At 47.4% G+C, this 14,221-nt stretch overlaps 1 protein-coding gene across 4 annotated transcripts in view; it reads right to left on the reverse strand.

Annotated features, from left to right (window-relative positions):
• ACAP3 (ArfGAP with coiled-coil, ankyrin repeat and PH domains 3) overlaps window positions 1-14,221 on the reverse strand; it is a 96,145-nt gene that overhangs the window by 46,120 nt on the left and 35,804 nt on the right. For all 4 annotated transcript variants that reach the window (XM_040587297.1, XM_040587299.1, XM_040587298.1 and 1 more), the window contains exons 2-4: window positions 8,689-8,746; window positions 4,832-4,951; window positions 4,266-4,319 (exon numbers count right to left, since the gene is read on the reverse strand). In XM_040587297.1, the coding sequence (XP_040443231.1) occupies window positions 4,266-4,319; window positions 4,832-4,951; window positions 8,689-8,746 (232 nt within the window). The remainder of the gene's footprint in view (window positions 1-4,265; window positions 4,320-4,831; window positions 4,952-8,688; window positions 8,747-14,221) is intronic.

Raw genomic sequence — 14,221 nt, forward strand, 5'->3', positions numbered from 1 at the left:
TGCTTTTAAATTCGTAGCACAACTGACAACTGCAAGACTAGAGTCCATAAGGAAAAGTGGGGCATTTTGCTTTTGGAACACAGGCAGGAGTCACAATCATTTCTCATCGGGTATTTTCCCCCTGCACAAACTGAAATTTTAGGTCTAGGATGCCTTAACCCTTAGATACCTAATGTAGCAACAGTACAACTGAGGTCAGGACACTGAACTGCTGTTAGAAAAGATGAGTACAGGAATTCTGTGGACCTACACACTGCCATGATTGTTAGGAGAGAGGAATGACAGCCCCCTGAAGCAGAATGCAATATTCATCGAGACACGGTACGGTCACCAAGAGGAATACATGCACAGCATCCTGCCTCGAATCTGATCCTGAGGTGACATGGCAGCCAGCAGGACCTTGGCTTTTCTGCTGATGCTGCTGTCAACATCTGCAGCTGCAGTGATGCCTCAAGAGGTCAGCATTGTAACATCAGTAGGAAGCTCTTTTTCAAGCCACTAAGCATACGTTTCTGAACAGAACATCCTAGGAAGCCAATTTCCCAAGACACTGGAAGGCCATTTTCCCTAGGCAGCAAGCAAAATCAGCATCCCAGCTAAGCAGTTGGCACGTTAGGGAAATACATCTTCTGGAGCTGCCAGGGCAGTGCTATTCCAGCTCACTAGCCAAATCACACAACCAGCCAGAGCCATTAGTCCCTTGACCTCTTACTCAATCATAATTACCTACATTGGTTCATTTGAGCCATCTAACCTCTCTTGTCTCCCCTACAAAGCCATCCCCAGTAAAAGAGCTGCCCAAGCAAGCCAGGTTGAGCAGTCACCACAACCGGCCACAGCCAGGAGCCCAAGCTTCTTCAATACCTAACGGGGAGAGGCAGTCACCTCCGGAGCACAGCTGAGAAGCCTCGGACCACAGCTTCATGAACCTCTTCAGCTGGCACAAGCCAGCACTGCAGTCAAGAGTTCCCTGTCTTTGTGTGGTTGCATCGTGAAATGGCTTTAACTAAGCTAAAAAACCCGGCTAGTCTGGACGCAGCCCAGTGTGTGTGACCCTGAGCCACACTAGGGAGGGATGACAAGGGTGCTGGAAAATGTTAAAAAATGAAGAGAAGGGAAGAGGGGTGGCAGGACTGCCTCTCTCTGCTGGCTGGAAAAGGTCAAGAAACTGCTCAGGCTAAAGGAACTCCTGAGGGACACCAGCCTCCGAAGTGGCAACTCACCCCTAAGGTGTGAGCACTTTCTGCACCGCTCCACTTGGTTCTGCAATGGTCCCACAGCTTTATAATTTCATTGCTTTCCTTTCTCTCCCCGAGCCAAAGCAAGAAGCACAGATCTGAACAGGGAAGGGACTGCAGAATTGCTCCCTGCACCGTTAGCTGAAGCAGCCTGTGGACTGTGGTTGAAATCCTCCGCGCTGTTCCCCATGGAGCAGTGCTGCTCTCTCTCAATATGTCTTACAAATTTCATTATCAGACAGGAGTCCAACAGTGTTTCCAGTTATAACAGTGTAATTTGCGTGGCTGAAGAGAATTTGAATCCCAGCACCTTTAATCTCACAGTATTAAAACTGTCCTCTTTTCCCTCTGCCTGTCTGCCTTTCCTTGGTTTCATCCCTTTCTACAGTTTGGGCAAAAATTCTACTACCTGGGGTATTGATTCATCTTTTGGACAATCCTGGTATTTACCTGGCAATGAATTAGCAGAGCTTCTGTTAGTCGTTAAGCCTGTGTGTCCTCCCAATAGCCCCTCAGAGACAGGAATGCGCTTGAAATGCTTTTTGCAGATATGGAAGCTGAGACATAAATGTACAATAGTCCAGATCCATAAAGGTATGGAGGTTTCTAACTTCTATGCATGCTTTGACATGAGTAAGTCATTAGCCCAAATGCATGTGGTTAAGAGCAAAAAAAAAAAAAGGCAGAGAACACTGATTCCAGCTCTTCTGAACTCAACTCTCTCTTTTGTCATCTGTCCTCTAAAGTTGCGTTGAATGATTTTTTTTCCTCCTTGTGCATTAAAAGGAAGGTGGGAATGCTCTGGAGCTCAGTGTGTTCATTTACATTCAAGCAGGTTTTATGCTTGGATTTTGCTGAACTAGAATCAGGACATCACTGGGCCCCGTACTTTAGCAATAAAACTATAGAACAAGCTTTTCCAACCGATCTTTTGGGGATATTTTCCCTTCTTTTTAACTTGTTCCAGTTGTACATACTGTCCTGGCCGCATTCCTAGAGTAAGCACTGACAACTGTTTCATAGCTGAGATCCTCAGACACCGACGAGCCAAGATACACATACACGCACACGCAGAGGCACACACAAAGGAGACAGCAGAAGGCACTAAAAATAACTCAGCGAAATGAACAGCCGCTGGAGCGGGCTCGGGATGCAGCAGTCATTCCCAAGCCTTTTCCTGGAGAGGGACTCACGCTGCTGTGCACCAAGGGAGGAGGGTGCTCTCCCAGGGCTGAGGGGAGGGAGGATTTAAGCACTGTCTCCCCTTGCACATGCTTTGAGAAGCTCCGAGTCACACGTAGCGGGGAGCTCAGCCCTGCTGACCGGGGTGGGGTGCAGGGGAAGGGTTAGACCACATCAGCTGGGAATGTGACGGCTCTGGGAAGGGTCCTGCTGATGATGAGTTGGCTGAGGCAAGAGCAATCCCAGAAGTGGCACTTTTGGCAGGGAGCGGGGATCCAGGGGAAGCTGCACAGCTGGCGCAGCAGAGCTTGCGGACAGAATTCTGCATCTAGAGGTTTCTGGCTGGGACTGCTTCCTCACGGCTGGGCTGCACGCACTCCTCAGCCCAGCCCCTATCAGTGCAGCTGTGATGTGAGCCCTGGGATGGAGGGGTAGCTTCTCAAGGGTTCATATGCTCCTTGGCAGAAAGGCCTTCCAATTGCTGAGGGAATTTGAGCAGCATCAGACAATCAGGGTTTTTGACTTTCTCTGCTTCAAAACAAACACACCTTTTCTCTGCTGCTCACGCTTGTTTCATTCACTCTCTCCCCACCAACAACATTGCTGTACAGCTGTCTGTTCCCAACTACTAACAGTCCTAGGAGAGCTGTGTGTGCAATACCTCTTTTCCCTGACATTTTTTACTAGGAAACAGTCGTCCCATCTGCTTCATGAAATAATTAAATGGACTTGATGCAGCCTTTTCTCCAGCTGCATGTGGCTAACTTGTGTCCCAAAAGCAAGCATCGCGCCTAATGTACTTTGACAGGGGCTTCATGGTATAAAAGTGGGTCAGTCCAGTGCTGACACTCTGAAGCTTCCTTCACTTCAAAGCACTTGTGCTTTAAGCTCCTACTGAGTTACAGACTTAAAACTGTGGGTCTGGCATGGAGCCACCAAGCACGAAGCACCTTATTCTTCTACGAGGTTTACAGATGCCATGGCTGGGATGTTTGGGATGGAGAAAGGGCAGATTCTAACCCCTTGGGCTCTGTTAATGAGGCACGGGCAGCTCAGCAGAATAGCCATTGTCTGGGCATTTCCCTCCTTTCATCTCATTGTACTGTTAATATGTCCTGTGTTAGCCTTAAACACAGAGCTGCACACAACTCACTGAGTCTTCTCCCAGCATCAACTGACCACAGCAGTCCGGCCAGTTTGATTTACTCACAGCCTTGCTGGTGTCCGAACATCACAGATTTGAATGCCAAGCTTCAGAGGTATTCCACATCTGCAGCAACAAGGTTATACATGCAGGCTGTTAACAGCCAGGGTCTGAGTTGTCAGAGCGCCTCAGGACCCTGTCTGCCCTCCCTACAAAAACCTGCGTTATCCAAAAAGAAGAACAAGGCATCTGGAGTGCGGGACCTTCATGAGCTCTCCTCTTCCTCTGATGAAGAGGTCTTTAACCTCATCCTTCTACATACTTCTTGTACATCTCTGCTCTGAAATGAGCCAAAAGGCACCCATGCAACAGTACACACCCTTTCACCGAGTGGTACCTCCTCTGTAAGCCTGTGGAAATCCCATTTCCTAGCACACATGATGCATCAGGGCTGATCACGGTGAGTACACACTCACAGCTCATACAGTTCAATACTGTTGCAACAGGCAACAACAACCCGCAGCCCTTTGCTGCTCTCTTGGCTACGCGATGTGCAGGGACTGGAACCCAAGAGACAGTCCATTCATGGACCCCACCTTCGTGCAGTGGCAAGTAAGCCAAAGACCGGAGACCTTTAATCAGTGCTTCGAGAAAGAAGTTGCCATCAGCACACAAAAAGACAAGAGGAAGAGGCATCTTACCATATGATAGTTAATCATTTCCTGCAGGCTGTCTCCAAATTTGTCGAGGCACTCCTGCAAAAAAAGGTAAAGAGAACTGGCAGTGAATAGAAGCAGCTGCCCTTCATTCCCAGGGGTTCAACGGCTGAGAGAGAATCTCATTTAAGCCACTGAGGAGCCACTCCACCATTTGGCAAGGTGGCATTTCAGAAATGCCTGACAGGGAAGCCATAGGCTCCCTGTCCTTTCCAGTTTAGTGCTGAAATCAACATGTCAGCTGTCGCTTGTGTAGGCTGGTTACCCGTGCTTCCTAAATAACTCATGCTTACTGACCTAGATTCCAACAACCTTGCCAGCACTGTGGCTTCTTAAAAGTCCAGTTCTCCCTGCAAACAATGAATCTCACTCTGACCTTTCAGTATTGCGTATCAGATGGTCTCTACATTCCTCCAAAATTAAAATTCCATACTAAACAGCTACTTAAACAGTACAAGGGTCTTGGACATACGGTCCATTCGCGGTATCAGGAACATTAAGACTGCCCAGCCCTCAGTGTGTCCCATGCTCCATCCCCCAGGATGACTTACCGAAATCATTTCATCCTTCTTGCACTGCTGTGACAAGTCCCGGACTCCGCTGACAAAGTGCTTGTTCGTGGTGATGTAGGCTTTGCCTGCTTCTATCATCCCACTGCATAGCTTCACCAGCTGCGCAAGGAGAGAGGCGTGAGCTGACATCAGACCCAACTGCAGCCAGGCAGGTTTTAATCTGCACCAACCCCACAGCCCAAGACCTTTAGAACCGGAGCCATTCGTGTTCCTGGTGTGGCTACATTAGCAATCCTGCCTGCACATGGCAGAAACAGGGATGCAAATCCCACTTCTCCGGTACGTCACGCTGTCAGGGTTTCGCTTGTCACTTAAGAACAACAGTTGCAGGCTGTCCCCTGAGGACAGATGAATCAGGGCAGCCCATTTTTTCCAGTGGGTTTCTACTGCTCGTTCTATCCTGAGGCATCAGGACTGCAATAAAAGGAACCTGATTACACAGACTGACTGGGGAGAGGTAAGACTCCTTGGTGCTGGGTGGAAGTGAAAAGCTGTCTAGAATCTCCCTGCTGGGAGCGTACTGCTCTTTGGGATTGTCAAGTCTCTGAACCCAGCTGGCTGTTCTGTATACTTGTGGAGCCTTGTTTTGCTCTTCCCTTGGAATGAAGGGAGCCAGCATTCAGCACTCTGATGGTTTTGTATCGTGTTGTCCTTAAACCAACTGACCAGGACTGTTTAAGCTGTGCCTGCTGCGTGCAGCCAGGGAAAAAAAAAAATCTATGTTCCCTCACACGCAGGTTAAACCATCAGGATTTAGATATCTATGAATCAATTCCCACCATTCTGCAGCCCTGGGAAACTTTGCTGGGACACTGTAAGGGATCACAGCGTGTCTCTCTGGACTGCACGTGACTTATCGCAGTCTTTCTGATAGACCTGGAAAGAGCTTTGTTTGGAGAAACGTTAACAACTTTAAGCAAGCTACACACGCTCCGATTCTCACCGCCAGCCTTCTCAGAGTGAAGTTAACACTGAAGTCACCTGGAACTTGCAGCAAAATGGGCCAGCTTCCTCATTTTGGAATTAGTTTGCTGCAGCAGAGATGTATACATCTCCAGACAGCCTTTATCCACTTCTGATAATTTAACAGCTGCAGGGAACATTCCCAGACTTCCTAGCCACAGCAAAGTGCCTTAGCATGCCTGGAACTGGCTGTAAAGACGGGAGCATTAGCTTAGCCAGAGTTCCTGGCCATTAGCCTATCTCCTTTCAGCCAAAGCTCCTTGTAAAAGGTTACACTAAACAACTTAAGATAAACCAAAGGCCCAAGGGATCTGCAACAGTAACAGCTGGCCACTGAGTAAAAATTTTTAATATTTTGGTTGGTTGGTTTTTGCTTATATCATCACTGTTCTAGGCTTTTCAACTAAGTTGAAAACTTTAGCTGCTGATAACAAACAACACTTGGATCTGAAGTTTTCCATTCTCAAAATCCAAGAGCTTTTTAGGGATATTAATCTTACTAATGAAAAATGGCTTTAGAAATCTTTCCCCATCAACCAGCCTCACCTACAGGCTGGGAACGAGCAGCTCTCAAGTCTGGCTCGATACCAAAGCCCCACTGAAGCATGATGTGCTGGTTTTGGCCTCGGTGCTCATTTATTTATGTAGCCACAAGGCTTTGGGGTCTAATCTATATGCATGTTTTGCAGAACAAGCTGGCTTGCCTCTATCTGCAGTTTTGTAAAAATATATCTGAGTATATCTGAATGTATAAATATATATGTAATACAAATATACAAATATAATATAAATATCATCACACGTGGTACATCTGTGTATATGTAGTATATACAGTCTTCACTCTTTCACACTCTCATCCTCTCCTGTCCACGTAACTTGACAGAAGAGCATTGGATGCTAGCAGGCTATCCCGTCCAAGCCCAGAGAAGAAAAGCAAACAGATGCAGTTCCTGTCACATCTGGAGCCCAGACGTACACTAGGCATTTGGACAGATCCTCTGGAAAGGAAATCCAGCCTATTCTGCAACGTGGCGGTTTCTAGCATACCTCTGTGCAAACACTTGTGGCCAAGGCTGTGTAGTAGCTGAAGGCCATTCGGCACAAGCACACTCCCAAGGGGAGCAATGATGACTTTGCTGGTGGAGCACAGGGCAGAATGAAGGAAATCCCCCTGAAACAGAACCAAGCCCAAATCTCTTGTTCCCTTGAATGAATCATTGACACCACCCTTTACCTCCATTTCAAACAGGTGTGAAAAAGTTAACCGTTTATCAGCTAGGTGCTCAGGGGCACAGAAAAAGGCAGAGAAACATAGTCAGTCCTCGCCAGCTTGCTGCTCTTTAAAAACTAGTCATGACAGTTATTTGGGTACTACTGAACGACATTTACACCAAGCCCTGAAAAGGCTGCCCTGGGCTTCCACCCAGCCTGGACATGGGAGGGGAGCTGCGCCATCCAAGGCTGATTTTTCAGGGGGGTGACTGAACCTTGTCCCAGGTTACCCTCAGAGAATTAATCTGAACTCCAGCCTCACTTGCCTGATAAGCCTGTTGCTGACAGTAACTGAGCCAGCATTTTGCATGACCACTCATGTCTGCAACAGGCAGGGAAAATGATGTATGCAAACAGAATGAAATGTTGGCCCACTCTGCACTTCCAGAATATCACCCCATAACTGCTGTCAGGGGAAGAGCAAAATTGCATGAGACTATTGTTTTAAATGCAGTCCTCACCCAAAGGAGCTCAAATCAATTTGCAACAAAGCACTAACAATAAAAAGCTGAGAGCTCTGAACAGCTCTTGTACTTGCAGCCTACTCTCCTCGCTCCAGGATTGTTCCTCACACCAAGTTGTCTAACTACAGGGGGCACTGGCAGCAGCAGTGCTAGAATCGGAGCGAGTTTCTCCCCACGCTTTTTCTTTAGAGCCTTAGTTTAGAGGAAAACAGATAACCTAAACCCCTTTGCAGCTTTCACCAGTGAGACTAGTTAGCTTGTGCAGATCACCATTTCAAGCAGCTTGATTAGTAAATAGGTTTTATAGGACACAGCTTTGCCTAGGGCTTGTGACTTCAACAAAGCCCGTTTCTACATCAGACGCAGGAGTTTTATCCCTTGCTGGCTTTGGGAAATCTCGCAGACAAAAAGCCAGCAGCTCTTCTGGCTCCTCTTCTTCATTTTACTCTGTTCTCGCTTAGAAACAACTTGGCTGATGGCTCAGACATCAGGAGGAGTGGGGGTGGAAAAGCCGCCTTCCAACATAAAGCCTCTGACTTAGACCCAAACTACCAACTGGATGTAAAGAATCACCAGCATAAATGCAAAATGGCCAAACTGGTCCCTGAGAGGATACTTCCAGCGTCAGATTGCAGCTGTGGTGCACAGCCTGGCTGAACATCAGACAGCAACCACCACCATCAGTCTGAATCTGGTCCCTTGTTTACCTGCCAATGTCTCCTTAGACCCCTGAGCTGACGCAGCGGTGTGTGGACTGGTAAGGGCTCCGACCCCACACAGCTTAATATCACAAGCAAGATGGTGGAGAGGGGAAACAGCACCGAAATAACTTGCCAGAGCAGGAGAAGCAGCGTCAGTCCCCTGAGTTCCAGGGGCAGCACAAGAAGGCCATCATTCACCATTGGGAGCCCACCTGGACCTCTTGTCCTGACTCCTTTGGCAGTCACGAAGGAGCCCTGACAGGTCCCTTTCAGCAGAGGGACACGTGGCCCTGCGGACAAGCCCAGTGTCTGACACATCAGTTTCCTGACAGCCTGAGATGGGCTCACTTTTTAGAGGAGACCGCTGGGGCCAAACTCCTAAGCAGGAACTCATCAGCCCCTCTTCAAACCAATGCACCAGGCTGCCCCACCTTACCTTGTCAAGCTTTGCCTCTATCTCCACCACATCTGTTTCCACTTCATCAATGGTTGCCCTGTAACGACAACAGCGGAAAAAAATAATTAATTGATTGCTTTTGATGACTGGGAGAGAAGCCAGGAGGTCCCAGATGACTGAAGATCAGAGGGACTAAGGCATGTGTGCTGGTGGTGGGCAGGAGGAGGGATTCACGCTTCCCACTTTGGAGTTCCCCGCTGCTATGTAAACTCAGGACTGACTTACTCGGGAGAAGGATCGCACCTCATCAGGAATAAATTCCACAGGGCTGGGAAAAGAGACAGATATTATGCTATCTTCTGTCAGTGGCATGGGGAAATTCAGGTGTGCTGTGGCAGCCACACGCAGCAAACTCATTTAGTGGCCTTGTTCTGATTCTGCAGGCAACGTTGTTAATTGGCAGTAATGCCAACTGACACAGAAATAACCACTGTTACACCTTAGCTATCCAGTTGCATCCATCAACAACACAAATTGCTTACTTCAGTACCACCAAAAAACATTTTCTAGGCTATTACTGTGCCTGAAGTGCAGCCACATGGCAAATTATGTCTTTTTCACCTTAGGAACCATCACTCAAGCAGAAACACATCTTGGTCCTTTGGCAGTTGAACACCTTAAATCCCTTTCACACATGTGGGTCTTTGCTTGCATACGGATAAATCCGCTCCACGATTATCTGATCTGTTTTCTTTCCACATCACTGGACAGATATGACAGTAAGAGGCTATTAGAATCCAGCTGCAAAGGTCACCGGGCCTCCCTCACAAAATGAAATATTAACGTGACATCAGCCATTTCCAAGAGGCATTCCCAGGCTGAGGCACGTGGTATGAAATGCCTTTTTGGAGGCTGAAGTCCGACAGTAAGCCCTGTAAACCTGAGAGCATTCCCTTGCAGAGCTGCTCGCTGCTGTATGATGTCTACACTTGGACGGTCGTTTCTTTAACCACACACCTGGAAACGTGTTAAGCCCCACGCCACCCTTCTGCACCAAGGATATGCAATCCAAATCTCACTGCAAAGAGCTTCTTAAGTTGGTGGGCTTGTAATTTATGTTGGTTCCTGAAATATTACACTCGGGCTTTAAAAACATCCGGCACTGAACATGTGCCAGCTGAAAGAATAGGAGGGGAGAGGGGAGAGATGTGACTTAAAGCCCCATGAATCCATACTGCTATCTCAGCAAAAGGACAGGGCACCCACAAACCAAAGGGAGCAGCAAAAGTCCTGGAGGAACCGTTACCATACATAGTAACTCCGTGCCACTCAGGCTCTTGGTGTCTTCAGCGAATAAGGGAATGATGAAGATAGTGACTGTCTTCGCTAAGGGATATGTTTCTAAAAGAAGGAAGGATAAATTTAAGAAGGAAGCCCAACAGGTCACAAAGCTGGGGTCTAAATCTAAATTTCTGCCAAGCTGAGGAAGGGTTCAGGCCAACAACATGGTACTTGTATGCACCTTACAAAGACTACACATAACCAAAGCAGCACAGCGCACTCAGTAACATCTATTCTAAGCATTCTTCAACGGGAACAGGCATAATATTTTACACAGGTGAGTGCAGTCTCCATCTGTAAGCTATGAGACCACCAACGTTTGCTACAGTCCTGTGTAATCTGGGTGGAGCACGGAGGAGAGTCTATCCTCACACAGCACTGGCCTCAAAGAACGTGAGTCTCGTCTTGCTGAATCTAAATTGGCTGCATATTCAAGAACCATGATGGAACAGCTGGAACTTTCCTCCAGATACTCCTGTCTTCCCCTTCCACTTCTCTCTTGCTCCCAGATGATATCATTTACAAGCAGAGGAGTCTCTCCTCCATCAACACCCCTTTCCATTAAAAATTCCTTCTAGCCTGTGGTTTGACCATGCTGCTCCCAGCCAGGGAGGGCAGAAGGGGGATGCTGGACACTTAGAGGCCACTTGTGACTCCACTGCTGCCCTTTCCTCATCTGGTTTCTTTTAATGTGTGACTCCGAAGAAGAAAAAGGGGTAGGTTTACTGTTACTAAATGAGCTGCGATGTTCTTCAGCACCGAAACCCTGCCAGTGCTGTGCGAGGAAAGGATATGTCCCTCCTCCCTCCATCCAAGAACTCTTGATGTCATCTCAGCAAACAATACTCCCTACATCTTAACGTAAGCAGAACATCAAATCCAGAGGAAACAGGCTAGGTTATTCATCACCACTATATATGGCAGAAGGCAGCCTGGAATCTGCTTTCATTCAAAAATACAGTACGCAAGAAAACACAACTACTGACTGCAACTGGCTCCTCCACTTCCCGCCATGCGAGGAGAAATAATACTTATAAAAAAGCTGGCTGCCTGCTGAGCACTTTAAATGAAGCACATTTGTTACACCTTCCCTCGCCCCACACATCACTTCTTTCTCCCTAGGCCCTTAATAACCAGACAGCCTTCTCCTTGCTGCCGGCGTAAAAGATGGTGAGGCTGGAACTTCAGACAGAGATTTCACCGACACTCCATCTCAAGCCAGCCCTAGCAAGCAAAACAGGAGGGCAGCCGAGCACTCTGCTTCTGCAGGGAGCAAGCCCTCGGCTCTCTGAAGTTGCAGTAATACAGCATGGCTGCTCGGGAGTGTGCTTGATCCCTGGCCTCCTCCCATATCTGCAAGGAAGCTGGCAAGAAACCAGGGCAGAGCAGGCAAGACAGCAAGAAAATCTTCATGTTCCAATTGACCTTTTTCATCTGCAGTTCCTTAAAACTGTAGATAGCTAGAGACTAAATCTGCAGCCACCACGGTGGGAGCAAGTCTTAACGTATAGGTCATATTTGTGCAGGAATACACTGAGACAACTCCCCGGCAAGGAATACTTCTGTGCAGAGTCCCAACTTCGCTGCAGTTGCAGGGCTCTCAGTTTCCCTTATGCAAAGGAAGGGAACCGGTTGCTGCAGGTTTACAAGCAAGTATAGTTTTCTATAATAACAGCAGAAACACCAAGTATAGTGCTTTTTTTTTTTTTTTTTTGCACTTTTGCGTTTTCAGGAACAAGCTCTGTCTTGGAATGATGCTGTAATGCTAGCCTTTGCTTTCTGCAAATAGCTCTCTGTCCCACCACAGGCACTTGGAAAAGAAGGAAACGCAATAAGGACATTATGGACTAACACAGACCCATGTCCAACCCCAGCATTGCCACTACTGTCTTTCCAAGCCCTGGCCTGACTCAGGGACTCCTATAACGTGAAGCTGCAATGGTACGGATAGGTGGTGGCTTAGGTCCTACTACCCTAGAACCTACTAGAGAAAGATCCAGTCTGTTCACGGAAGCCATACAACCAGAAGAGATGCTGCAAACTCTAACAGAAGGGTCAGACAATAGATTGATGCCATTAGAGAATGAGGGACCCCTGCCTGAGCACAACAGACGTGTCGTACCCTATTTCCTTACTGTGTTGCAGTGCGCACCTGACCAGGCATCCCACTTTCCTTCTTCCTGCTTGTTCTGTGTACAACTGGCACCCATGCCACTGGGCAGCAAGGGGCTTGCCCAAAGAGAAACTAAAGGAACAGATCTTATTGTAAAGCTCCTTTGACAGTTCACAAAAGGTTATTTTGGAAGGTGTTTTTAACAGTGGTCTTTTCATCAGCTTGAAAATAGGAATTTCTTTACTTTTCAGTCCTGCTGCAGCATTCCTTTGAACAACATCCCAGCCAATAGGGAGGTTTCATAAAGTGGCTATTGACTTAATTCCAGATAAAGATATATATAAACAACTATTTTCTCCCTAATTAGAGAAAACTCAGGTGTCACTATGGCCATCTTCAGCACAAACACCACCCACAAGAGTATTTCAAAGCTTTGCAGTATTCTCAGTGTTCCTCATAAGCTTCAAAAGTGTCAACTTGCAAGTGTTGGAGGAAGACGTAAAAACTTAAGGCACCGCAGAAGGGAACAGGTGACTTCTAGAATAGTGGATGTTCTGTCAGTGTCCTGAAACACAGATAGACCAGGCGGCTGGTTACTGCAGTGTCAGCACAGCTAAATGACTTTGCCTTTCTGTAGCAGCAGCAGAAAACGCCATCGTGAAGATTTCAGTCCTCTGTGCCACAGCAGCAACAGCCCAGAAACCTTCTCCAGCAGACTGAAAAATAAGTGCTGGTTGTCCTTTCTTTGCTTTCCTCCAACACTTCTTCCAAGCTCTTCCTCGAGCAGCCCTCTGGGAGCAGCCTCTAGAATCCAGGCAGGAATCTAAACTCCTTCACCCTCCCATCAAAATCCCAGATCAAAACAGAAATCCTGGTGACTCGCTATGAAAGTAAAGGCTCCCTTGTGCCCTGGGCTCTGGCCACCATCGATCTGCTACCAGCTCTTTGAAAACACAGCCAAAAAAGCAGCTTCTTTCTCTCTAATAACGCAGTGCTCAAGCTTTACTGCAACACATATGGCTGCCCTATACACATGGCAGCCTGGCTGTGCCAGGGGCAAAGCTTTTGAAAGAACTGGAATAATTAAAGAGTTTCTTTGAGGCAATTTTTTTCTCTTGCAGCTATTTTTGTTCTCTGGGTTTGGAAGTCGTGTGCCTTCATGCACTGCACTCTTATTGCCAGATTAAATTTTTCCACTTGGTTTCTTCATGCTTCTGATAGCTGGACATAATAACCAGCTTAAAAAAGAAAAAAAAAGAGAGAGCTGGGATGTCTGGGGATGCTTTTCTTTTCAGGAAAGCTAGAGCAGCCATTGTTTAATCTGCAGACATCAGCTAGAGGCCAGCCCAGCAAGGCCGTCTAGCAGCATATTTCCTGCCAGAAGGTGGAGAGAGCACCTATAATTTACTCCCCATTTTTATCATAACTTAAGAAAAGGAGTTGATATATTTGGACTCTGTGTGGAGGAGGAAGACATTTTGGGTCTGGTATCCACTAAGGTATGAATACAATTGCCTATGGCATGAAATTTGACCTTTATTTTTGGTGTAGAGACTTGATATAAAAGGTTCCAAGCGTTTGATTTCAAGGACAGTGATCTCAGGGACCTATTCAGTTCCAGGACTGTAATGGAGTTCCAGCTTCATTACCGGAAGCAAGGATGATCATTCATCCATCCTTTCCAGTTACATGGTGCTTTTATAGCTGAGTGAAGTCCTTGGGGAGAGGAACTTAGGAGGCTGAGATGTGACCAGGCATAGTGTAGCCATGTATTCATCCTGGATAAACTAAGGGGAAGACAAAAGCACATCAGTCCTCAGTCAAGCGCCTAGCCCCGACCCTGCAGTGCCTTTTCCCACACACCTGGTCTTGTTGTTTTTCTTTCTGCAGCTCTGGCCCTTTGCTTCTTAGAGAGCAACAGAAGTTCTCTAAGGGCTGGGAGAAGGTTGGAGCAGAGCAGCAGTGTGCAAAAAGAGAAACGGTTCAAATTCCTCCCCCCCTTCCCCAACTTCTCCTCGTCCCTGACCAAACGATGCCACTGCAGGGCCTGCCATGGCATGGGAGAAACCAGGGAGCAAAATCTAGATGTAACAAGTGCTGACTCCTTTGCTCACAGAC

This window comes from Falco naumanni, chromosome 3 (genome assembly GCF_017639655.2).
Source record: "Falco naumanni isolate bFalNau1 chromosome 3, bFalNau1.pat, whole genome shotgun sequence".
In the NCBI taxonomy this organism is placed as follows: domain Eukaryota; kingdom Metazoa; phylum Chordata; class Aves; order Falconiformes; family Falconidae; genus Falco; species Falco naumanni.